The sequence below is a fragment of the Parasteatoda tepidariorum genome, chromosome 6 (assembly GCF_043381705.1).
Source record: "Parasteatoda tepidariorum isolate YZ-2023 chromosome 6, CAS_Ptep_4.0, whole genome shotgun sequence".
NCBI lineage: Eukaryota > Metazoa > Arthropoda > Arachnida > Araneae > Theridiidae > Parasteatoda > Parasteatoda tepidariorum.
This window is the reverse complement of record NC_092209.1, coordinates 19,698,345-19,726,168: the sequence shown is the minus strand read 5'-3', so window position 1 is coordinate 19,726,168 and position 27,824 is coordinate 19,698,345. Positions and strand designations below refer to the sequence as shown.

General features: G+C 31.2%; 1 protein-coding gene across 2 annotated transcripts in view; it reads left to right on the top strand.

The window, feature by feature from the left end:
- LOC107446799 (astacin-like metalloprotease toxin 1) overlaps positions 1–15,272 on the top strand; it is a gene marked incomplete in the record, with an annotated part of 31,584 nt that extends 16,312 nt beyond the window's left edge. For both annotated transcript variants that reach the window (XM_071182079.1, XM_071182078.1), the window contains 6 exon segments: positions 1,022–1,139; positions 4,647–4,822; positions 5,631–5,858; positions 8,627–8,764; positions 9,473–9,723; positions 14,964–15,272. In XM_071182079.1, coding sequence (XP_071038180.1) covers positions 1,022–1,139; positions 4,647–4,822; positions 5,631–5,858; positions 8,627–8,764; positions 9,473–9,723; positions 14,964–15,050 — 998 coding nt within the window.
- Positions 15,273–27,824: the final 12,552 nt, after the last annotated feature.

The window sequence follows — 27,824 nt, the reverse complement described above, 5'->3', positions numbered from 1 at the left end:
AAATTAGAACTATCAAACATCAGTGTTTCTCTTCCTAGGTTCAGTAGAAAAAAACATCGAATTTATATACCAGTATAAGCTAGACGTAATATGATGCCTCCTAATTTTCTATACACTTTATGTCCTGAGTAGATTAACGGTAGAGCTGCCTATTTACCTTCAAATCTTTGGCTAATGCATGCATTTTTAAAAATGTCATTTAGAGCAGTGATTCTCAACCACTGTGCCGCGGCACTTTTGTGTGCCGCCAAATTCTTAAAATGTGCCGCCAAATATTAGAAATGATACAATAAAAATTATAATGCTTTTTTTTATTATGAGTAAAGTTTAAAATAAAGAAAAGTGTATATATATATATACTTTTTATAATTTTTCCACGCTTTAACCGCGTGAACATCTTTGTTTGCCGCCCTAGAAATTATGCGTGGTACAAATAATAACCACAGATTCGTTAATTTTTTCTAATTTCTTACTTGCCAACTCTTCTAGTTTTCCCGGAGGATTTTATTTTTAGATTTAAAGCTGTGGAAAAATTCATGGTATAACATTTTATTCTTCATTAAATAAATACGATTTAAAATTATTTTAACTACCATTAAATTTTAATAATTTAAACATATATAATATAAGCTTGCAGGCTCCACGGCTATTAATTTCATGATGCCTTTCATTATTTTGTCGCATTTCAGGTTCTTTTCCAAACCACCAATACAACTTTCCTATGTATGTCCCTTTGGGATATTTCATGATGAATGGGATAAGGGCCATTTAGGCCTCAGATGTCCAGTTTTAAAACAACGAACGAACACGGCTATTAATCCCTGCTGTAAATAATTTTAATGAAATTTCTTCTTTGCGTGATTATGAATTGTTTTTAATTTATCGACATTATCTTTATTTTAAAAAATTATAAATTCATTTGTACAAAAAAGCAAAATTTTTCTATAAATATAGAAATTACTTTTTTGATATTTTATTGAATAGAAAGTTGAATTTTTACTCGAATTTTCTCTATTTCAAGGAAACGTGAAGGATATTCTTCAAGAAGCCTTTGATGAGTATGAATCCAAAACGTGCCTCAAGTTTAAAGAACGAACACCAACTACGAATGACTACATCTTGTTTACAATCGTTTCTGGGTAAATATGGTCCCAAAATTGTCTTTCCAACTTCGATTATCAGTATTATATGAAATAAATATTAGGTCTACCAGAAAATTCTGTCCGCGGAAGAACAAGCCCTATAAGATTTTGATTTAGAATTATTCTGTTTACTCAGCCTCTGTAAGCTCTCATTGGTTCATTGGATCCGATATGAAGCAAGCAGATAAGATAATGACGAGAGTAGACAAATCGTCCAGTATACGCACACGAAATATTATACGAAATTAGATTAGTGCAAAAGCTGTCTTTATATTTAAAAAAAAAAAAAAACAGATGTGCCGCTTAGTTTTGTCAGACACTTTCTTTACAAGTTTGAATATGTATGCCCGTGCCCTTTTGTGTCACATACGCTGTGTCTCTTTAACACGTTGAATGCCATCGGGGTCACCGGTGACCCGGCACTGAGTTTGTTCGTAGCTCCACGGGGGTCACCGGCGAAGCCAAGATTATTAGAAACACATAATTCGAGTAAATTTTTAATTTTTTTAAATATTATTATCGTTACTAAAATGGTTTGAAAAAGTTAACCCGTTTTGTCCCGAATTTATATATTGAAATGATACAAAAAGTGGTTTTATTGAAAAAGTGGTATAATATATTTTCGAAATTAATTGTTTTTTCTACTGTTAGGGCATTCAAAAAGTCTTTGNAGGTACACAGAAAATTTCATTTAAATCAGTCCAGCCGTTTAGGAGGAGTTCAGTGACATACACACGAACAGACGAAATATATATATAAAGATATGTCAACTTGCTCCGGGCAGCGGATAAACATTTTCAAGTGGTAGTTTATTAATTGTGATAAATTCAATTTAGTAGATTTTCATCCACCACTATTTCTAAACATTTCGTAAAGCTTATATAATTCACCATTTTTTTCACATATGTAAGTAAAACCTTTTAAAAACTAGCAAAATTTGTCTAATATTTTCAAATTTAGTTTGTAGTTATTTACCGTTTGGCCGGACGGGAGAACCATGTAAAATTAGCGTGAGATTCCCTTTGAGTGTAAATAAAGTGTAAACACCTTACCATTTTCACTTACAAAAAAATAAGTAATTAAAAAATCTTTTACGTTTATTCAAATGAAAATACGTACTTTCTCCGGTAGAGCTCCCTGATAGATCTAATAAGATATCCATCACAGAATTTTTAAAAGAAGATTTAATTTCATAGTCTTACTGTAATCCTAGACTTGTCGATATGTTTTTTTTTTTTTTTTTTTAATTTCTATTGCCCACATGTGTTAACATTTCGTCAATTCAGGAATTTACGAGGCAGATTCGTAGGCCACTCTTTCAGGGCACCATATTAAGTGGGCCAATGTTTCTCTCACAGTAAGAACAGATAGTAGAGAGAATGAAAGTACATCCATGCCTTTCCCGGGATTCGAACCCAGAATCTTTCCGATGCAAGGACAGTTCCCTAACCCCTACACAGTCCGGTTGGCATTTGGAGAAATATATCGATAAACAAATATAACGTTCGTTCTTAAAAAAAGAATCAACTAGTATATGACGTTGCAGGAGCATTGGATTTGATTGGACCCTTAAAAATGGCGCTTATTACGCTGACATGCTATTAACAAGTCTGGTTACCTTTCAACCCTGGTTGAATGTTTGAAGCGAGTAAGCAGAGTTGCCAACTGCTCCGCTTTCTGCCAAAGTTTTCCTACATAATATCATTCATATATAATATTTCATATTTAAATTCATAACAAACTAAAAATAAATAATTAACAACTGAGCTAACTCTTAAAAAGTCTTTTCACGAGGTAACTGTAACTAAGTTGCATTCCATGTGAGGCTTTGAATTTGATACGTGGCGAAGGAAAAATAGGTTGAAATAAAATTTACTAAATTAAAAAATAATATAAGCTTCGCTCCCACTAGAAAATATATTTTAACCAAACAGAGCAAGTTGGCTTCGCTGAATAAGTGACATATTTAGGGATATTTAAAAATCAAGAAAAAATTACGCAGAGTGGTTGCATCAATAAGGGTACGTTTTCTGTAACAAAATTATTTTTGATTTTACTTTAATTTTAACAACATTAATCCGCATTACGTTTGAATAAGCTTGCATGGTTTCGGATTTACATTTACTTCTCAAAAAACTGTATAATGAAACTAATTTAGAAAAGTATATAAAAATTGCAACTGCAAAAGAAAATTTAAGAAAAAATTATGATTAAATTAGATATTACATAAAAACAAAAATATATTTTCAATATGAATTGAACGATATGAGTTTTGTTACCATTTTTGTTAGTGTTACTTTTATAGGGAAAATAGATTTTAATAAATTTGTAGTTTTCCCATTGTTACTTATTTCTTTTGAATCTATTTTCATGTGATTTGTTTCTATTTGATAAAAGTGACTCCTACATATTCAACGTCTTTTTCCTGTTATTTTATATTAAACAAAAGTATACACGCAGCCTCGAAACAATTTTTTTGTGTTTAGTCAAAAGCATATGAGCTGTTGTAACAAAATAAACACATTCTGTTTAAATTACAGTTTTTGTACTCACAAAAGGTTAAAATTAAAGAAAACCTATATTATTAATAAATAAATTATTTAAGAGAACCAAGATATTTTACTTTATTTTATAACCGTCGTTAAATAGCCTATCCAATTTTTTGGGTTCACAACTGATAATGTTCAACTCCGCAGCCTTGTAATTTTGAACGAAATCTAGAAGACAAGGAAACTCCTGAATCAAGTATTGGGAGAAATTTACCTCATTTGCTTTACATGAAGAAGAAAACCCCGAGAACCTCCGACGGTTAATAAATCAAAGTAATCTAAAATTTAAATAATCAACGCCCCCCCCCCCCAGCTAGCAGCGGTAAAATTATCAAACGTTGACAGGCCCGCGGTGATAAAAAGGTTGGGCTTAGGGGAACACTGTCCTTTCTAAGCCATCATGGCTCGGACCAAGATATTTCGAACTACTGTGTTATAATAAATATTTAAAAATTCATGTTTTATATATATATATATATATATATATACACACAAAAATTTGANGCTGTTTATCATATATATATATATATATATATATCATATAATGAATCAATCATGCAATTTTTAGGAACATAAAACAGCTTGGGTTAGAATCATAAAGGGTTAGAGAGTGCTATTTCATTAATGTAAGAATATCCTTCACTTAGCACGCACTCATATCCTCAAACTACAACGGAATTTCTGTAGTTTTAGAAAATATTTCTTGAAGGAGCAGATGAGACGATTTATCATATTTTGATAAATTAGAATAATAAAAATTACTTATCAAAGGTCAAATAGCCTAATATTTATGCTCATAAGTTCTGTTAAAAGTTTTATATAATTTCCACTTGCTTTAAATACTCTACAAATGAAAAAAATATTTCATTGAAATCTCAAATATTATTGGAGTTTTGATCTGTTTTCAAATGTTTGTAGACATCATTTTTATTTTATTTTTTATAAAAAAAAATAGCTGCTGGTCATCTGTCGGTCGCAAAGGAGGTGAGCAAGAAATATCTTTGAGTGAAGGATGCCACGACAAAGTGTCTGCTGTTCACGAAATCGGACATGCTATTGGACTTTGGCATGAGCACAGCAGGTCAGACAGAGACGAATATTTAGAAATATTGTGGGGGAACATTAAGACAGGTAAGAACATCTTTTTGTTGAAAGTTTTGGAATAAAAAATTTCAATGCATTCAGACTGTTATTTTATTATTTCATTGAACAAGTGTAATTGCAATACATCCTATAAAATTACTATACTGAGACACTATTCAAGTTTAGCCATTAATTAAGACCTACTGATAAATATTATAAAATTTTAAATGCGTATCAGAATTCTAAAAAGATTTGACTTCTAAAAAAAGAAATTTACTTCTCAGCAAGTCTTGCATTAATTTTTATCTAAGTTTGCGTTTTCTCAGGTTAGGGACATGTTTCTTACTTCTTGTAAAAAAAAGTATTAAATTTTCTGACTCAGAATGAAATTTCAAAAATTGGAATGAAATTTTAAAATCGACGAATTTATTTTGACTCAGAGTGTAGTTTTTCGTTCTTTATAGATAAAAACAAATTTAACTAAGAATTTATTTTTAGGCTCAGAATTAATTTTTCATTCGTTTGCTCGTTATATACACAGATAATTAAAAATTATTTATTATAGCTCAGAATGTGGTTTCTAGATCTTCGTAAATAAAATAAATTTAACAAAATACTTATTTTTAGGGCTACTTTGGCTTAATACTTATTTTTATATGTTAGTTTGTTCACTATATATATATGTAAATTTAAAGACGATTTTATTTTGGCTCAGAATATAGTTTCTTGTTCCATGTAAATAAATCGTTTGTTTGCTATATATGTAAATAAATTTAAAGATGAATTTATTTCAGCTCAGAGTGTAGTTTCTTGTTCTTTGTAAATAAAATAAAATTAACAAAGAATTTATTTTTAGGCTCAGAACGTAACTTCTTGAAGTTGAAACCTTGGGAAAACAATTTATTAGGCGAGAAATTCGACTATAAGTCTATCATGCTATATGGTGAATATGCATTCGCAAAGGATCGCAATTCAATGACTATGAAACCCAGAGAAGAAAATGTCACCATTGGACTTATCAATAACAAACCTGGACTGAGTGATAGTGATGTCAGGCGAATCAACAAAATGTATGAATGCAATGGTATGTAAATTTCTTTTACAAAAATTACTAACCCTTTTTTTGCCCAAGGTTTTATTATGAAATAGCTGATTTAAAGAAGGTAAAAAAGTAGTGACTTGTTGCATAAATCATATTCAAGAAGATCACGACACCCACTCATGTGACCTATGATATCAGCTCCAGCTGGTCGTTTATAAAGAAAATGGCGCGCTTGAGTTGAGCTAAGTTTGTCCACATAAGTTAGAATGTTAATTAACGTGAAGTTAATTGAATACAGCGCTGTATAGCACATCGAATTTGTTGATAGATAATTCTTTCTCGTCTACTTATTTTACTTAACTTTTTATTATTTGTTTATGTATTTTATTGTAACCATACTAGATTTTTGTTTTGATTACCTGGCAACTTTGATGTATTAGTTTGTTTATATCGAAAGAATTGAAATCTTTGTGTAAGAATATAGAATGTGTCATTGAAGAGAACTAATACTTGACGGGCTTGGCTTATTCAAAATAGAATGGAAAGAGCAATTGAAAACGTAAACAAATGGCACGTTCCGACAACCAATCAGGATCGATTTACCCACACTGCGTCACTTGCAGATAGCCAATTACCAATTAATTCATAACTTTTCATATTTTATTTTAAAATCCAAAAATGCGCTTTGTAAAAACTAAAACACACTGTTTTCACTGATTTCGATGTTTCTCTATACTGGACCAAACAAAGAAAGAACACTAACTAAATAAGTGGTTCCCAAAATGTGTTGTACGGAACCCCAGGCTTCCGTGGAACGGTTGCAAGGGTTCCGAAAGTTATGACTCTTTGAAACTAGTTATGATTTCTGAGATTTATATTCAATTATTATAAGATTATTTAATAATTAATTCTTTTTTTTTATTTTTCTGTTCTCTTTATGAAATTATTTAAGTAAATTGCCAGTAAAATAAAAAGAAAAATTTAAACAACTATACTTACTTTAGTAGCAAAACATTGAATAAATTATGAGGGGATATTTATAAAAAAAAAAATTGCATTGGTATTTCCCATCGAACTTTTTAGCTCAAAAATTTCTTTTCAATAAATTTTTCTTATTAAATTTTCTTTATATCCATTCTCAAGATTTAGAAGAGTTCTTTCCCATTTGGATTTTAGCTCGTAAAGTGGCCGAGCGGTTAACGTGCGTGATTGCAAAGCCAATGACTGCGAATTCGAATCCCGCTCAGGATATGGTTGTTTTTCTATATGCGTTGTCCTCTGTTGTGTGTGATATGTGAATGTGGCCCACCCTATGAATGACTATTTGTGGCCGTGTGGCGTGATTAATATTCCGCACCTCCATGACTCTGGTCACAAGGTGTTCACCAGGCAACGCAAAATAAGCAACACTTCCGGCACCTTCCATAGCGAAGAACGATGAGTTCAGTGCCTGCCATTAAAACAAAATATTTTATTGATAAACTATAATTTGCGAACACCAAAACTAATTCAGAACTACAGATGATGCTGCTCAAGCCTAGCAAAATCAATATAAATAAATATCAAAAATATTAATGATAAAACAATGAAAAAAATTTTATTATTTACATTAAACATTTTCAAATAGTAGTCTTTATTTTTAAAGTCGGGATACTGTTAAAAATAAGTTGTTTATTTAGTTTTCCATAGCCGAAAAAAATTGGGAGCCGCTGCTATAATTAAAATATTGCTGATATTAATTACCCAATCCTTCATAATTCACTTACTAATCTTTTTTAGAAAAGTTTTTTTTTTAAAAAAAAAATAATAACCATTCATTCATTTTGAAAATCGCAAACGTTGCTATGCCTATCGCTTTTATTGACGTCTTTATTTTATTTCTAATGCAGGTTCATGATTATAGACATCATTTGGCTAGCCAAATGAAGAATTAACCAAAAAAGAATTATATTTTTTTCTTCATCTTTATAAAATAAACTCTTTCATTAAACCTTATTATATATAAGACCTCAATAAATTCAAAAACATTTATTATAAATGTTAATGCATATTAAAATTATAAAAAAATACTTAATAGTATCTAATATATATAATTCTCTTACGTGGCTCCCAAATTTTGGCTGTATTTCTTTTCCGCCGGGGGCAACGTTTGCTTTGTTTTGTTTACGTTACTATTTCTCTTATACGGCGAATCGACCAATGATTGCCGCTAAAAATGTCACATGCCAAAGCTAGCTGAGGTGGCTCAACATATAGCGCTTTTAAAAATGGAAACTGAAATAACCAGAGAGCATCATCTGTGGCAATTTCATACTATTAATCTAGGCAGAAGTCTTTGTCGATGGATCTCTATTTTAGAATTTTGTCGAAAGCGCTTTTTTTTCACGAATTTATTTGACGATTTTTGATTTATATCACGAATTATACTATAGCACATTTCTAATAGGTTTAACGAACTACATGTCATTTATTTGAATTCAAATTTATTTTAATGATTTTTTTACTATAAAGATGTAATTTTTTTTAAAAAAAAACGTTTTTATATGGATTTGAATGATTGTTTGAATTCTTAGAATTTTGTGCATTTGCAATGTAACTAAGTTAGTAGCTAGCGAAGCAAACCATATAAGATTGCGTAGCAATTTTCGGGGGTTGGCGAGCGTTAGCGAGCAGGGGGCGCAGCCCACTAGTTTTTTTATAATTTACTGACTACACATTTACTAATAGCTTTGACTTAAGTAACTGTAGTAAAGAATGTGAGCATTTTATTACTTTAGCGGTTAACATATTTTATTATTATTATTTGGCAGATGAAAAAAGACCACCACCACCGGAGGTGCCCGATTTCACTTGTGATTTCGAAGCTGATATGTGTGGTATGGAGAATGCCGACAACAATTATAAGACTCAATGGAAAATTGAAAATGGAACATTAGGAGGCCGGGACGGTAAGCCTGATTATAACAATGTTTAGAGTGTAAAACATTCATAAGCTATTTTCTAATGCTTTCGTATACCTGTCAATTGAATGAGTCCTGATGGGCGGTATAGACATGAAGAAAAAAAAGAATCATCAGAAAGTACGAACAAGCAAATATGGATGGTTGACCGGGTAAAGCTAAGCACAGGTGGCTCTAGGAGTTAAAATTCATCGAAAGGTTTCAGGGTTACTACAAGACTTCCGGTTGAATTTTAGACTAAAGCTTGAAAAGCACACCATCCAATATTAATATACTTAAGTGTTTACAATTTAATAAACTTTTTCAATTTAAATTTCAACGAAATAAAATTCGGAAGATGCTGCAAGTATGCTATGTCCACCAACATGCTACCCCAAAAAATAACAAACGATGATATTTTACACAAATACAGCCAAATAAGGGATAATACTCAAAAGATGGTAACTCAAAAGATTGTAATATTAATTTTCTTAAATTTTTTAATGCTCACTGCCAGTTAGAATTTAATAGCAGAAAACTCTTATGAATGATAAATTTACACGTAAATTTAAATACAAATCACGATAATAAAACGTCCTAGACTATTAAGCCTTTTCACACATCATTATGAATTATTAATATGGTATTTGTGTTATTCTTATTTGTTTTTAATTTTTGATATTTTTACCATTTCTAATTATATTCTTTTCTTTCAAGGTAGCTATATTTTCGTCAATGCTGCAGATGCGTCCTATCGAAAAATCCGTTTAATAACACCTTTTTTCGGCGCCTATGGACGCAAGAAGGCCTGTTTTAATTTCGACACCTTCTTTAACGGTGGGGGTGCCGTTTCCCTAGATATTTCAGTGCACTTTACCCACTCTTCTAAATTAATAATGAAGCACATAGATAAAAAAGATGAGTGGCAGAGTGTGCAAGTTCCTGTCGATTTGGAAGGAGATGTGAAGGTAAGTTCTTAACCTAACTCCTGGTTTATTCGTTTTTTCTTTCTCTCGTGATTGTTGAACATGTCCAAATTCATCACCAATTTTTGCTAAGATTTAAAATCCTTTCCGAAGCAGTTTTCTCGATTTTGGAACATCTATTTTAAGAAACGAAAAATGGAAATAAAAAATATTACCAAAAATGAATTCTTTATTGAAAAATCAATAAAGAACTTAAGGAGACGAAAATGTACTTGTGTGGAGCAAAAAAAAAGAAGAAGAAAAAGAAAAGAAGAAAAAAAAACGGTCTTCCCAGAATAACTTTTGATCTAATGAACGGATCTTCACGTCCAAGGACTCATTCTTAATGATACGAAGGGGTAATCACAAACATGCTAATTAATTAGTACAGACGATATTTTAAATTGCGTAATCAGGCTCAAAAACGTACTTTCTCTGAATAAACATACTTTTTTTTCGTCTTATATGGATTTCTGACTCCCACAATATAGGGGGCAGCCACAATCTGAGAAATATGATCTCAATAGTTTGGGCAAGATAGCAGCTCAAAGTTCTGACTCTTGAATGTTAATTTAACGTTTTGCATATTTCGCTACATCTCGAAAATTTTATAAGCAGGTCAAAGAATTTTTGCACGCAATTATAAAATTCGTTTTTCCAAAGATAAATCCATGCAAAATATTACCTTTATTAAATAACTATTATTTTTTTATTTAATAATGATTGAAAAATTTTTAAATTGTAAGGTATATATTTTTCGCATCATTTTAAAAAACATAATTTCTCATGGCAAAATACAAAATTTGAGCAAAATCGATTGAATAGTTTCTGAGAAAATCGAATTTTAAATATCTGAACTTTTTGAAGATAAATCACAGAATTAAAAGCGATCGCGGGAAGGGAAAGTAAATATAAAGTACGTTATTGTCTGAAACTGAAATAAAAAAAAGAGAAGAAAGATACCGAGACAGGAAGAAAAGCTGTTTGAATTGTAACGCTGTGTAACTAGTAAAACACGTGATAGTCACGTGTTACGTAAGGATTTCTCAAAAGGATTTTGTTTCTTTGCCAGTAGTTCAGGATATTTTCGCGATCAATTATTTGTAACACTCTTTTTAATCACCAAGTCGCCAACAACGAGAACGGCACGTGAATCTGTTTGTTAATTTCCTCACTTGCGCTCGTGTAAAATAATTGACTATTGAAAGAGAGAAGGTTAATTAATAATCTTAAATTAGGTTTTCATGTCCGACAGCTAAATTAACAAACCTTGTGCTTCAGTTATAAATTTTTTTGTAGAATACACATAAGCTGAAAATGAATAATTATGGTGTTATCTTCGAAATGAAAACTTAATAGAACCGATTTAAACGTTTGGAAATGGCTATTAGGGAAGCATATTTCTTTATATGAGAATTTAGCTATTTATTTCAATTTGAAAAACTCAATAGAAAATACGGATGCATTTGTTTTATAAATGCTTTGTTTTTTTCATAATTTGTTCGATAATTTTTGTTCGATTTGTTAATAAAAATATTACATTTTCTTTTAAAAAATGCCATTTCTATTTCATTGACATTTTACTTGAAATAATTTCATAAAGGCAACCGAAAGATTAAATTAATTCGGAATTATAAGGATCTAAATATAATCGGAAGTTTCAAAAACCGAAACTGATTATAAAAAGTCGCGGAACCTCTTTAACTCTTTCACGGAACCCTAGGGTTCCACGATACACCATTTGAGAGCCGCTGTTATAGATTATAGATAAATGGGCGAGGAGGGAAGGTTGGGTAAAAAAAAACTGAATTTTTCTACTTCTATCACTTGTGACTAAAATATTATTAAAAGATTTTGACTTTTTTATTTTTGTATTTTTTATATTGCAGTACTGAAACAATTTATTTTACATTACAAATTTACTTTCAAGTCTAATATAATTTTTAAAATATTCTTTTTAGCATATTATTTTAACGCCTGTAGGATAAATTAGTTAGTGTGCGTGATATTGAAAAAAATATAGTGAATTTCTAAATGCTTTCATAAGTAATATGTTTGTTTCATTATAAATGTCCATTTAAAAACTCATTTAAACAATTCTTAGAAACAATTCAACTGATGTTTTCAAAACTTATCCCTTATCCGTCCGCATAAGGAAAATTTGACATTAACCAACTAATCACCAAATGACAAAAATTCGTCAATTGTATATTGTAATAAGTAATTGATTACTCAAGGAAACAATTTTTTTTTTTAATTTTCTGTTGCATGAGATTTTTGAACTGATCTTGGATATTTTCGCATCGCGGATTTCAAACCTGTAATCGGTTTCTTTCTACAACCTACAGTTTTTTGTGCTCTTCAATAACATATTCTTAAATAAAAAAATTTTAAATTCACTTGAATAAAACCTATATTTTCTTTACAAACTTGTATACATTCAGAAAAAAAACTGAAAATATCATTTTGAAAAAGAAAAAAAATCAGTAGCTTTCAGAACAGAACTAATAATTACTTATTTGAAATCCCCACTCCCTAATCAGGTAATATCAAATGCTCGTACAAATGCGACAAAAAATTTATTCCCCAATTTAAGTTGACGTCTAAAAATTCAATAAAAATGAAAAAAATTATAATAATGTTAAATCTTAAATAAATAAAAATGTTTTTCTTCTCAAAAATTGTGCAGTTTTTCAGCTTTTATGCAATTTAATAATACATTTATTGTCAGGATTTTTTTTAAATTCCTTCTAGTGACTAGTATGGGTCTTCACTCCTCTGATGCATAGGGCGTGGTAGGAAGAAAACGATAATATATTTCAGTTTATGATGCGACCAGTTATAAGTCACTTATTTCTTGTCTTAAATTTTCAAGGGAGTAGACAAGTATATGAGTATGTTTGTAAACCTGTGAGTTCCTTATAAAGAAAAAATAAGCAAAACTAAAAATATCATTTTTAAAAACAAATCTATAGCATTCTGGGCAAGATAAGATTTGAATGATCAAATTTGATTTTTCAGATTTGAAATCCCCATGCCGGAATTACGTAAGATCAGGTACTTTTATGAATGTAATAATAATGAAAGCCGACATCTCATAAGTATCGACGCAAATAATACCGCATAGATAATTTTATTGATATTGTAATATATCAAACACAGTAAGGTAATATTTAAATATTACGAAGTATTAAATTTAAATTAAAGGTGTTAGTTATTTTTTCTTTTAATTTATTAGTTTTTATTGTGAAAACTGACAATAACTGTTCCAATGTACTTATGATTTATGAATATTTTTATGATTTCTATTTCATTTAATTCCTTGGTATAACTAGTCTGCATTGTAAAAGAAAAATTATTTTTTTTATTTTTCAAATTCAATTTAAATACGCCATATGCTTAATTCATAAAATATTAATTTCTCAAATTTAAATTAACAAAATTTTAATTTCAATGGTTCTGAAAGAAGTGTAAAAACTAGCGAAGCAAAGTTTGCACAAACTGTTACATTTTTAAACATTATGACAGTATAACCTTTTCTTAAATTTACTGCCACGTTTTAGATTTTTTTATCCTAGGAGAATACATAGTATTACAAACAATTCGAATTCATAGTATTCTATTGTACTTTAAAAATAATATATGATTAATTCTAGAAATATAAATTGAATATTTCTTTTTTTAAAATTCAACAAAATTTAATCCTTATATTCAGAAACAATTCCCGTTTACTTATTTTAAATTTTTAATCTAATTCTTTCTGCATTTTTCTGGCGTCGAATGGTAATTATTTCATCGACTTTTTCCAAGACTATTTTTTAACACTCAATTCAGCAATCAAATATAAAGTAGAAAATAAAAGCGCTAGACTGTTCGTAATGTCATCTTGAGCACATAATACACATAATACTATCCATAAAACTCAGACAACAAATATTGAAACCGTTGAAGTTATTACGCAATATAACATTCATTAATTCGTATGATGTTTGTTCATATACAAAGAAACTTTGATTAATTTATTTTTATTTCTTTGTTTCAAACAGATATTTCAGGTTCATATTTAATAGATATTTACAATCATTACATAGATGTTGAAACACATTTTTGAAGGTTTATGGAAACGTTGTTTAGGCGAATTTATTGTTATCCGAAACAAAATTGCAATCGCTTAAGATATCCGACCAGTTTCGACAGCCTTTTTTTTTTAAATATTAATATAAAATTCTAAAACATTAGTTTGTTTCATTTTTGTGTAAAAACTTATAAAACTGGTAAAACAATAACCATTATTATTATTTTCTTTTTATATGGCTATTTTTAGGTTAAAATAAGACTTTTTTTTTTTGCATTCGCTAAACACTGTAAAAAATTTCTATTGCCCGAAACAAAAAACCCTTTAAGGATTTCATTTATAAGGCTATCAACTAAGTTTTGAACTATTATCTTAAAAGTGCATATACTATTGAGTTAGGGATCAATGTAGTTAAAAAAGCAAATTTTTAAACATTTCCTCACTTATCTTAGCGAAAAAATATGCATAAAAAATGAAATTCTACTTTTTTCTCTTAGTCCGTATTTCAAAACATGTGTGCTTTAATCATAAACACTCATTTAAAATTGTGGATAATTATTTTAAAAACTACATGTTTGAGGTGGTGTAAAACGTGAGAAACCCTGATTTTGAGCAAAACGCATTTAAAGACTTAAAATCATTCGTGTATCCAATGTTATCACCTTGCACAAAAACTGCTATAACTTTGTTAATAACTAGAAACAAACAAAAGTAAATTATTTTTAGAAAGCTAAGAGTTATATATATTTTAGCCCCCAATATTTTGGGGATCAGATCTCTCAATCTGACGAAAAATAGGTATATTTATTCAGAAGAAGTAGGTTGCGTCTGATTTCGTAATTTAAAATATCGTCTGCAGTAATTAATTAGCATCCCCTTGAGGTCATCTATCTATTCCATTTATTTGAGGTCGTCCCCTTGAATCTTTAAGAATTAGTGTCCTAAAACGTGAAAGTTCGATCATTAGATCATAAGTTGTTCAGAGTGGTCAGTTTTTTATTGTGCACTTTGTACATTAAAAGTAATTTATACATGAACAGTTTTTTTCGCACAAAGTCCTAGCAACTAAATTCATATCTTTACAATTCTGTTTCCTTCCCGAATAAAACTTTCTTGTTTTTGTTTCGTATCAGTTTTGTTTCGTTTAATAATTTATTTTTTTTAACAGTTTACACTGGACGCCAAAACAAGAAAATCTAACGGAGAAGGAATAATCGCTTTGGATAATATTCGATATCAATGGAAGGAATGCTGAACGAACACCGTGTAAACATAATAAATTCAATGAGTCTTGTATTTAATTGAATATAAAGTCCTTGTAATCTAGTAGTTGAAACTGACAAGTGGAAAAAGGAAATACTACTCATTAGTACCAACTGTAATCTATATCTAATCTATATGTACTCTATATCTATGTAATTTATTATAATGTCTCTTTATTACATAAAAATATAACTTTCTTAAACCGTCTCTTAAATGATAGTCGGTGCATTCTTATTGGCTAAAAAAATTATATGAAAGGATCCTGAATTACCAAAAACGATCCAGAAATGTTGGATTTTCAGTGGTAGAAAATTAATTAATAATNTTCATCATCTTCGCTAGATTCATTATCATTATTGACGATATTAACGATAATTTCATCAGACCAAGTTGTTGGATTTTGTTTTTCTGAGTGTTTGGAAGATAAAATTCAGATTTATTTTTCAGCGGTTTTTTTAAAAATAAACTAGAACAAAAAAATCCTTGAAACATTTGATAGCTCGGTGAAAGCGGAAACTCGGATAACCGGGGCTCGGATAATCGGGACTCTACTGTAATATTGATAAAACATCCCTTCTCATTTTTATTCTCGTTTTATAATTGAAGAGCTTAATGGAAGAACCAGGCAAGTGACATTTTTATAGGGTTTATAATCAAGATAGGAAGGAAAAAAAGTGGTATTCAATTTTTGTTATAGCCGATTTATTACCATAGCTTAATTTAAAATAAACAATCATGTTAGCATGCTAAAATCTAATGTGGGTTAGTCGGGTTAAGATTATATTGAAAGAAAAAACAATTATGTTTCATAAATTTAAAAGGACATAGGAGCTAACCTCTGAGTTAAGTAATGGACATTGGGGAATGTAGGACACTGGTAACATGTATTGAAGGGAATGGAGGAAAAATTGATGCGTCAGCGCTCCTCCTCGAACTCCAGTTCGGTCGGTCCGGAGACTGACAGATTACCCTCTGGGCTATAATTTGCACCGACAGATTACCCTCTCGGCTATAATTTGCACCGACAGATTACCCTCTCGGCTACAATTTGCACCGACAAATTACCCTCTCGGCTATAATTTGCACCGACAGATTACCCTCTCGGCTATAATTTGCACCGACAGATTACCCTCTCGGCTACAATTTGCACCGACAGATTACCCTATCGGCTATAATTTGCACCGACAGATTACCCTCTCGGCTACAATTTGCAACGACAGATTACCCTATCGGCTACAATTTGCACCGACAGATTACCCTCTCGGCTATAATTTGCACCCAGTTGAAAGGAACGAAGTGGCTTCATTAGGTGGACTTCGTTGAAGCAATAATATTCTGGTTGTTTAACCGAATTAAATTAAAGCAGTTAATAAACAATTTTCTTATAGTTAATAGTTTGATTACCATCTTAATTATGGTTATTTGACTGTTTTGAATATGGTAAATAACAATTAAATGAATTGTAATTTAACCCTCAATCGGGTCTTATTAAAAGAGAAATTAATTCACTAAATTTCATTCTGACTCAAGGCAGCTATCATTAGCACCTTTTATTTGTAACTCTCGTTATATTATAAAAATGAAAAATTGTTTTTAATTAAGCTAGTAACTAGTAGTATATTTTAACGACTCTTAACCAGGGCACGTAGTGTTTTTAAAAACTGCTTAAAGGTGCTTATTTTCGATTTTCGTTTTTTAAAAGCCCTTAAAGGTGCTTTTTTCATTGGGTGATTTTAAAAAGCGCCTAATTTTTCCTTTTTCAAAATGAGAGTTTTCCTTTACTATGTTGATTTTCGCTTCGAATTATGCAAAAAGACACAGTTCACATTGTTCTATTCAACGTTTTCACAAGTAATTTAACCCCAATCTATGTATTTCGGCGTATTGTCAGTCAGTAGCGTATGAAAACGCCATTCGTTTTAAATTATTCAAAGCGTCATGATTTTTGACAAATGTCAAAAACCATACCAAAAGTTTTTTTTTTTTTGACATGACGGTTAAAATAAGATAAACCGTTTATTGTCAAAAACTTTCTTACCCTGCCTAATTATATTTCTTTAAAGTGCTTAAAAATATTTTTTGAGTGCTTGAAAAGTGCTTAAAAGGTGCTTATTTTTTGCTGAATAATTTGGCTACCCACCCTGTTAACCCGTTACCTGTTTTTGATATAATGGTGAAATAACGGGATTCATCCATCGCCTCCTAATAACTGAAAGCCTCCATACGTTTTCGGAATGGTAGTCCGATCAAACCTGTCAGCAGTTAAATCAGTTAACCCCATATCCACATAAGAGAATATCTAGTAAAAACGACATAGTGGTAGTTAATATATGTCTTAAAATCTGTTTAACTGATGAATATGATTGGATTGTCTTACTTTCTTCTTAATCACTACATATTATCCATCATTTACTTATATATAAATTATAAAGTCAGATGAATTTCTTTCAGGAATGATAAATAATTTTAATAGAATTCCGCTACATGCACAAAACTGATTCACTGCACAAGCTACTTGTGAAAACCGTGTGAAGGCTCTCTGGTGTGTAGGAGATGGTGGCTCATCTCATATCAAACAATATTACACGGTGTGTAATTTTTTACATCCTGTTTTTGGTGTAATATTATGTTCCGAATTAGTATTACCATTTTATCTTGTTTTTGACGCATCATTTTGTTTCATACGCTTTGCCAGGAAGAGAAATATAATCGATAAAACGATCAATATACTTTTTAACTAATTTAGATCAATTGTTTAGATAAATTAAAGTACCTATTCATAGACACACGAAGAAACAGTTAATAATGGGGGAAACGCCCCTAGCGGCGTATGATGACATTTCTAGACATGAGTTTTGAGGAAATTCTTAAATCCTTATGATATATATATATATATATACAGTAGAGTCCCGATTATCCGAGCCCCGGTTATCCGAGTTTCCGCTTTAACCGAGCTATCAAATGTTTCAAGGATTTTTTTGTTCTAGTTTATTTTTAAAAAAACCGCTGAAAAATAAATCTGAATTTTATTTTACAAACACTCAGAAAAACAAAATCCAACAACTTGGTCTGATGCAATTATCGTTAATATCGTCAATAATGATAATGAATCTAGCGAAGATGATGAAGACAGTGATTATTAAAATCAACATACAAAATACATACATACATACATACAGATGAACATACATACAGATGAACATACATACAGATGAACTAAAAACTATCGAATGTACTATTGAATATATAGAACAACAAAAAGAGGCGACACCAGCCTTCCTGTTATCCCTAAAAAAGGCGAAACATTACTACAGAAAAGCGCCAGAGTTACGTAGAACGAAAAACGATTCAGGACTTTTTTTAAGTAAAACCTATTTAATTCTCGTAAAATATAATTTTTATGTTTTTAAGTAAGCTTTTTAATTATAATATGAATTGTATGTGGTATACTCGTATACATTTCGTATTTCTTAAATATATTACATTAATACCTTCTCTTTTTCTTTCCGTTTTTATACTCTTCGCTTTAACCGAGTTTTTCAGTTATCCGAGTTTGTTGCGGTCCCCATTAACTCGGATAATCGGGACTCTACTGTAAAAGCAATAAACGTAATTGGCCTCGGTAATGTTATAAAGCGTTTACCGGTCCGCGACGGTAAAAAGGTTTAGGAGCACTGATATATTTTAGTTACAGATAAACATAAATTGATCGTCTCAAATATATGAGCGTTGAGATTTTTTTTTCTTTCACAACATTTTTGAGCCCAGAAAGAGCTGAGGGAATTATATTCAATTTAAAACATATTNATCATACGAGTGCATAAGTAAAAAGATTTTGTTCAGATTTAATTGCTGATGAAATTTATAAAATTTCTGTTTAAAGTTATCACTACAATTGTTATTTCACTACTAAGACATCAACAGTCTCACTACTCAAATGTTGGCAGATATGCGATAAGCAGACAAATGGTCAGTCTAAGTTTAATCGTAGACTAAAGGTCAATTTTTAAATATAGACAAGTTTATCAAATAATAAACCAAATATACCTATTTTTACTTTACTCTGATAAAATTAGAAATTATACTTTGACCTTCATCCTTTATTTAGCTATCTGTTACAAATAAAATATCAAAGTACAATCACCCTATCTCAGTTCAAAGACTACATATTTGATGACTGATTACGATGATGTCCTTAAAAAATATTCTGAAAAGAATTTTCGCTTAATTTTTTTAAAGAAAATTGAAAATGCTGATCAGTTTGAAATAAAGTAAATCCTTAAACTTACATATTTTGTATTTTTTTATACATAAATTGGCAATCACTTTTTAACTATTTAAAGAAAGCTGCGGTCGTGAATTAGAATTCAAATTTTTAATCACTCACTATTAGTGAAAAAATTATTTCGTTTTTTTCTAAAGCAAAAATTTTGGTAATATATTTTATACGTAATTCGAAAACAGAAAACTAAATAGCAGTTCCATAGTTGTGGCCCTCACTAGAAGCATGAAGTTATTCTAAATTTATTTTGGATAGCAGTCAAAACATATAATATTTAAAGTTTGGTTTAACTTTATCTTATCTCAAAATTATGAGTTTTTTATTTTTTTCAATTTAGGCTGATTACTACAACAAATTAACAAAGAAAAATATCTTCAAATCCTTCAAAAATGCTCTAAAAAATCATTTTGTAAGCGAATGTACGAAAAAAAAGGTAACACAGAGTTCTTGTTTAGAACTTTATTTTTAACTAAATAAAATCCATTAGCTAGTACTAAGAACCAAATTCGCATTCTAAATTGTCAAAATCATCCAATTCGAAATTCAAACATTTTATTTTTGATAGTTCTAAAGCGAGCTTACATTTGCTATACTCGAATTCCGAATTCCGAACCTATATGTGACAAAGCAAAAATAATAGTAGTAATAAAAAAATAATAGTAGGTAGAAATTTACTCTTTTTACGTCGCACTAGAGCTGCACAAAGGACTATAGGCGACGGTCTGGGAAACAGCTCTAAGGATGTCATCACAATTCGAAGACATGTCATCACAATTTGTGAGGCCACTTCCTCAATTTAGGCAGAGATCCCTACACCCACGGTACTACTCAGCTACCGACCACAGAACTTTCGATTCCACTGATTTTCCCAGCAAGTATATCGCATGTACTCGGTAGATCTTAGCGGCGTCGAGGATCGAACTCCGAACCCTACGGACTGGATTCCGATTCTCTAACCACTGGGCTACCACAGCCACAAAGTAATAGTAAGCTTGGAAGCAAAACTGGCGTCTCATGGTGGCAAGTACCACAGATTTATTTTGATCTTATAGACGAAAATAAACCAAGCATTTAACCTTTAACCAGACTTTTACTTTACAGCAGCGGGAAGAAGCAAGTTAGCATATAAATTATATGGATACTTTATTCAATTAACAACCAACTAGGTTAAAGCATAACGATTGCTTGATTTTAGAACAGTTCTAGTAATTCTAGTTTAAAAATGAATATGGGAAACTGTAACCACAGAAAGGTCTTTATCCCATCCATATCAATGTAGTTTATTCGATGAATTGATATTCTGGTTGATAGGAATATTTTGCCTCTCCAATTGAAAAGTCTAAGAATGGAAGATTTGAATTACCAGTTTTAAACATTTTGTGAAAGAGGCATGAGTTTCTCCAATTGAAAATGGCTAAGAACTCAAGATTTGAATTACCAGTCTTGAACATTTTGAGAAAGAGACATGTCACAAATTGTGTCAACAAACAACCCTACTGGTTTTCTTAGGTGCGCTGACAGATTGGACGTCGAGAATTTGAACATTTGGAACCATTCGAGTGACCCATGGACTAGGCTCTTCAGGTGATTGATTTATTATACCCCCGAACGGCGTTTTCTTGATCCAGATGTTGGTTTGAAAAACTGCGACTTTCAGATTATCATTGGTGTCTTTTGAGTGAGTAATACCTATTTCATACTCTTGCAATCATGTATGTTTTTCTAATTCTGAATTAACTTAAGAGTATGAGTAGATGCAAGTTAAGTTAAATGATTCTGCCCGATATAGTAGCTTTCAATTTACGTTAACATCACTGCTGAAGTTAATATTCGCAATCACGCAACAATGGCTACGTATCACCAACACGGACGTGGCGGAAAGCGGCTGACCGAAAGACGTGCACGTGGTTCAACGACGGATGAGGAATTCTCGGATTTTGAAACCAAAATGGCTGAAAAGTTAGCAGACATGGGAAGGAGAATTAAAGAACATGAAAGGAAAAATAAAGAACTACTTGAGAAACTAAATCATTTGGAGCAGTCTCTCATGCCTGTGCCAAATAGTCCCGAAATACCGACAACACCAATTGATGTCATTGATATGGAACTTATGAAGGCGGCCAACTTTTGGAGCAGACGGGGAATGAGTCAACCAGAGATTCAGAAAGCTCAACCGAAAATATTGCAGAACCCCCTTTGAAGAAGAATAAAAAGAAAAATAATGTCAAAAAAGCTGAAGCAAATCTAATCATGACCACAAATAGTAAACATTTTTCCCCGATAGATACCGCCACCTCCTTACAACCATCTGAATCTATATCTGATACTGACTTAGCTCCACCCAAGGAGGAGTCCAGTTCAACTGTAGATCCACCCACAACTCCAGCAAAAGTTCAACCAATTAAGCATATAAAAGTTCTTATTCGTGGTCTTCCAGTTGGATTCTATACTGATCATATCTCCCAGGAACTGGCGAAGTCAGACATCATAACGCAAAAGATAATTCAGTTTAAGAAAAAAGTGGGCGAGACCTACAGGCTCCTCCCACTTTTTCTCACAATTCTCACAGAAACAGATGTTAATCGACAAATTTTCTCTATCACCAATATACAAAGTATCCCGGTCAGTATTGAAAGGTTCCGAGGCTGGCAAAATCCAATCCAGTGTTACAACTGCCAAGAATTTGGACACAGTCAAAGATCATGTAATTCACCATCAAGATGTGTTAAGTGCGCCGCCAAACACCGATCATACGAGTGCCAAAAAGATGAAAATACACCACCTAAGTGCAGTAACTGCGGAGACTCTCATACAGCCAACTACACGGGGTGCAGAGCCCGTCCCCGCAGGAGGGGAACACGTGCCATACCACCACCAACAACAGGACTTGCTCAAAGGTTGGTTACAATAATTAAAGAATTGCAAGAACTTTTAAAAAATCAAGAAGTGCTTCAACTGCTTCAGAGGATTATGGGGGAAGCCACTCTTGCACAGTAACATCTTTTTTTACTTGATTTGAACTTCTATTTGAACTCTTATTATTATTCAGAACTCTAATTTTCCATACAGATTATTAAAATAAATACTGCATACTGCCCTTTCAAATTAAAGTTGATCATACTAGATGGCGCCACTAAGGCTTGACAAAATTTATGTAAAACCTTCACGCCTATGAATCACGACTTTTGTATATATATAATCATCATTTATTCATGCTCATATTCAATTTTCTGTACATATTTATGGCAATTAATGTAAATATCTCTGTTCAAGTTGTAATGTTTTCTAATCAAGGTTATATTTTCTGTACATTTTTTCATGGCAATTACTGTAAATATCTCTGTTCAAGTTTGTATTTTCTCTAATCATGGTAATATTATTGTAAAGCTACCACAACGACTGCTTATATTCAAAATGTTTTTAACTCATTTTTGTAGTTTCATGATGAATGGGATAGGGGCCGCTGCGCGGCCCAGGTGCCCAGCTGTTTTTAAATAAAGTAAAGTAAAGTAAACAACCCTACTCCTCTGCTTGTCCCTTGTATAAATCTTCATTAAGTTAAGATTTAATCTTCACTAATTTATTAATCTGTACTTTCATTTAGTTACGGTTAATTAATTAATTAAACAACGTTATAGTACTGGACATTATTGCATTTAAACATTTTCAAGAGCAGTGAGATAAAAAAAATATCCTACTTATTTTACATTGGAGGAAAATACAATGAGCAAATTGCTTATAGCTTCTTCTAGACTAACTTTTTCGAGTGACTGCGACTGTTGATTCCGAGTCCCTAATCCTGGTTATCCGCTCCTTCATCAAAGATAAATGCAGTAGGGGTTGATTGATAGTAATATTTAGTATTAATTGGGAATGAGATTCGTGAAAAACGATAAGTTGGTGTGAAGCAAATGTAATCATGAGAACTGTTCAAAGGTCTATATATATTTTCAAACGCGGGGATGACCAACGCCTGCTATAACTGAAAGCCTCCTCACGGTTTTTTATAGGTAGTCCGATTAGACCACTATGCAAGTAAACAAGTGAACGAACGAAGCATTTAATACAGAACCTCGTAAAAATAAGATAGTGGTATCATATATATGTCCAAAATTTGTTTAATTTTTTTAATGTGATTGGTTTGTCTTATTTACTTGTCAACCACTACAGATTCAATTATCAAATATAAATGATAAATTTCACTCAATTTTACCAGATTACACTAGTCCTCTAGTCGATCTATAAGCCACCAATTACCCAATCACCTCCTTATGCCTAACGCCAAAAGTCTTAGTCGCCCTAGGGCAAATTAAATAGATGACGAAGTCAGATGCCCTTCGCAAAACAACATATCAAGTCAGTCAAGTCAAGTACTTTTAAAATAGAATTTGGATTCATGCGCACAACTGGTTCACTTTTTCAATAGTCTGCGCAGATTACTTATAAAAAACCGTGTGGAGGCTCTCTGGTGTAGGAGATAATGGGATGCTGCGGACGACTAAAATGGAAAAAAGTGGTAGAAACTCAACTCCTTTTTATTAATTCAAGCTGCTTAGTTATTTAATCGTGACAACCACCATGACTTACATTGTAAACTACCCATATTTAAAGCGAAATTATTCTTTGCATTCACTTTCAAAAGTAAACTGAAAGAAATATGATGGGAAACGTTACTAATTTTAATAGAGTTTTGCTTTTTATTAGTCACCATTTCTAACATTTTTAGTCGCGGGTGGAATTCCCAGAAACAAACATCTCTCTTAGTGGTTCTACTAATTCCCACTTCGTTTTATAAACTAGTTCCTATTTCCCAATATCGGATTCGTTAAAGAAATTATATCTTAAAAATATGTTTGATCAAATATCCTTGACAATCATCGAATTCTGATAAAGGTCAAATGAACCACCTGGTTAAAACTTACTGATCACTTAAGGGCAACATGTGAATACAAATAATTTACAGCACGCTTCGCGCATGCTTTCTACCACCATAAAAGTGAGTATTACAATTTTTGTTATCTGTGGATTTTGCTATCTCTAATCTATAATGTCTAATCTGGGTGTCAGATTTTTCGTGAACTACTTTACATGGGTTCACAACACAAAGGTTGAGAAGGCTTCAGCTGCTTGATAATCAAAGCTGATAAAATTTCTAATAATCGGGTGAAATACAATATTTGTAATTTCTTTTTCTTTCCTAGATAGAGGTGGCCCCTCTATTTGAAAAACACGCTTTTGTATAACTGTATACTAGGTCTCCACGGGCGACTTAAAATGCAAAAAGTGCTAACTAATAAAATTCAACACTATATTAAAAGAAATTAAAACTATCAACTTTTTATAGCATATTAATTTCAGTTTACTCTTGAAAATTTCTGCTAGCATAGCTGGCAACTTTAAGGCATTATGAGCAAAATTTAATTTTTGTGTTTAACGTGGTATTAAAATGCATGCTTTTTTATTATTTATAAATTTAATTTAAACTATTTTGACAACATTAAAATAAATTCAAAAAGCTATATAAATGTATGACAGTCTCAATCATTAATTTCTTCTTAATATTGTAAATCAATTTTCTACCTTTAGGCGAAAATCATCCTTGATTAAAACCAAAGTTGGGAACTACTGCAGTATAAATAATTTTGTTTTAAATATCAATAATTTGAAATGTAATTCTTAGTGGTAGTTACGATTGCATAATTAAAAAGATAGTGAATAAAAAAAAGGGAATCGAGTTTCTAGCACTTTTTCATACCTGCCAACTTTCACTCTTTCCGAGGATGGATTTTCAGAGTGGTTGTAAAACAATGAACGAAAAACAATCTGACTCAAAAATATATCAGGGTTCCCGCGGTCCTTGAAAAATTTAAAAAGTGGTAGTAAATTTAGGGTGGAGCTACAATATACTTTTTTATTTTAATATACTTTTTTATCGTANGTTGAAATTCGCTTGCGCAAGGATTATTATGCTTTGATATACTTATTGTAATTATTTATATGTAGTGGTGGTCAAACTCATTTATAATTATCATTATAATTCAGAAAGTTAATTGGAATAACCTGAGTATTGTTACCACTTTAGATATGAAAATAAAATCTTCGGGAAAATCCGGAAGAATTGTCAAATATACTTTTTACATTTTTAGTCGCCTGTGGCATCCATGTGTACAATTACACCTAATTATTAATTTTTAAATATGAAATGCTGTAAACAAACCCTCTAACTACAAAGGGATTTTCGTGATTTGAGAAAATATTTTTCTTTTGTGGTAGGAAATAATGTAAATATTTAATAAATTAGAATTTAAAAAAATTATACACATAAATTATTTAAATCAAACTTATAAAACTCAAATAGACATATTATTCTAACATACCTGTCAACTTTTACGCATTTTGCGTAATATTTTATTTTTACATTTATAGTGGTAGCAAGATGTATGTTTGCTATTTATGTTTTGCATTTATTAATTTAATTCAAAACTTGACCACCATTATATTTAAATAAATTCTACATATATATATATAAATGTATAATATTATTGGTGGGTTAAAGTTTACGCCAAATGCAACGTATATGTTCGTCTATAAATGTAATTTACTTTTAATCTATCCACCACTGGGGTAATTCATCTTCGGAGACATTACAAGTTGGCAGGTATGTTTATAAGAGTTCTGTTAAGCGTCTTATAGAATATTTGTTTGAAAATTTTTTGCTCTACTTCACTACCACTGAAAAATATGTATTTTAGAATTAGCTTTAACCCTTTCGCGCCGACTGTCACAAATACGTGCCAGCATGAAACCATATCAATCAGGATAAAAAGATAAAACTGGTAATCAAAGTATTTCTTTAGCAGTTTATTTGTGGGCGGAGTTATAATTGTTTGATTTATTTAATTCACCATTACTTTGTTCAAAATAAAACTATTTAGTTATACTTTGAACTAACATTGATTATATATATGATTACACTAACAATAATTAAAGTAAAAGCAAAGTAAGTCTGTCAGATTAGCAACGACTAGATTTAAGTTACCGTTTTTTATTTAATTACAACTTCATTCTGATTTTGTACGAATGCTTTTCTGAATCACCCGTCCCCAAGGGGTTAATGTTGGAAGGTATGGTTGTAATCTGTTATTAATCGAACACTAAAATTGTAAAAAGTTCATTTGCGAAAAACGTGGTAGAACATACTTTAAAAATACAGGGTTATTCATAATTCCCTCCGGGGTTTCGAAGCGTTATAGTAAAAAAACGAAGACGAATACGGCAAAAATGAACATATGAAATTATTCCGAAAGTATTCAAGTTTTAATTTAAGCAGTTACCGGTAGATGGCAGTAACATGTACCACTGAAGCCAGTTGTAGTAAAGAAAAATGGCGTTTACAGGCGGAGGGAATTATGAATAACCCTGTATATTATAAAATTGTTTGAGAATTTAACTATTCATAAAATTGCATAAATCTATTGTCTCTTTAGAAGGATGCTGGGCACAAATGGATTAATCAGATATAGAACGTCTATCAGAAAGAAAGATTGTTTAATCTGAACACATGAACTGAATGTGTACAGGATGGTCACAAACACTCAGGAAAAAGATATCCCTTTTTTTCCAGATTGATTCTAATTTTTCTGGTTTTTGAAACTAAACTAACTGCCTAAAATAACTAGGATAATTTTTATCGCACTGTCACCGAAAAGGTTAACCCTTTACTTACAGACAATATTATTCTATTTTTTAAAGCATGTTGCCACAAAAAAATGGTAGTTTATTCGCCTTTGAAAGAAAAAATAATAAATTATTTATCTTAGACGACATTAATTTTATAAAAGTCACGTCCTATCCAAATGCAAGGATTCTTGGGTTAAACTTTAGGGGAGGTAGGGGACACCACAAAAATTCAGATTTGCATAACAGCCCATGGTCAGAACCGTATTCGTCTAGGTCATGGTCTAGGTGGTGGTGTTCACAAGATGGGTGGACCACTTCTCTAGCCACCACGCTCTCCTGATTTAAACAGCATGGATTCCTTTCCTTGGGAGGGCACTGAAAAGTGCTATGGACGCAACAGTGAATTCCGAAATAAATCTGTTAGCAAGAATCGTCTGTGCTGCTGCGGATATCCAACAAAATTCAGAAGTGTTAGAGCGAGTCCGCCAATCCACGAAAGCTTTGAACATCTTCGGTCATTGGTCAAAGATATTACATGCCACAGCACGCGTAATATCTTTGACCAATAAATATTTCAAATGGTCTCAGTGTCGCTCCCTTGTCTTCTGGATTGGGTTCAAAATTACAAGGCTACGGAGTTGATCATTAGTAGTCGAAAACTCAAAGTTGTGTCGACTGTTCAACGACGGTTATAAAAAATTCTAAAGTAAATGTATTACGACACTTTCTATAATGTATAGAGGAATATCAAGTTTAATTGATGAAAATGGACATAGATATCAAAGTGGATTTTGTGTTAAAAAA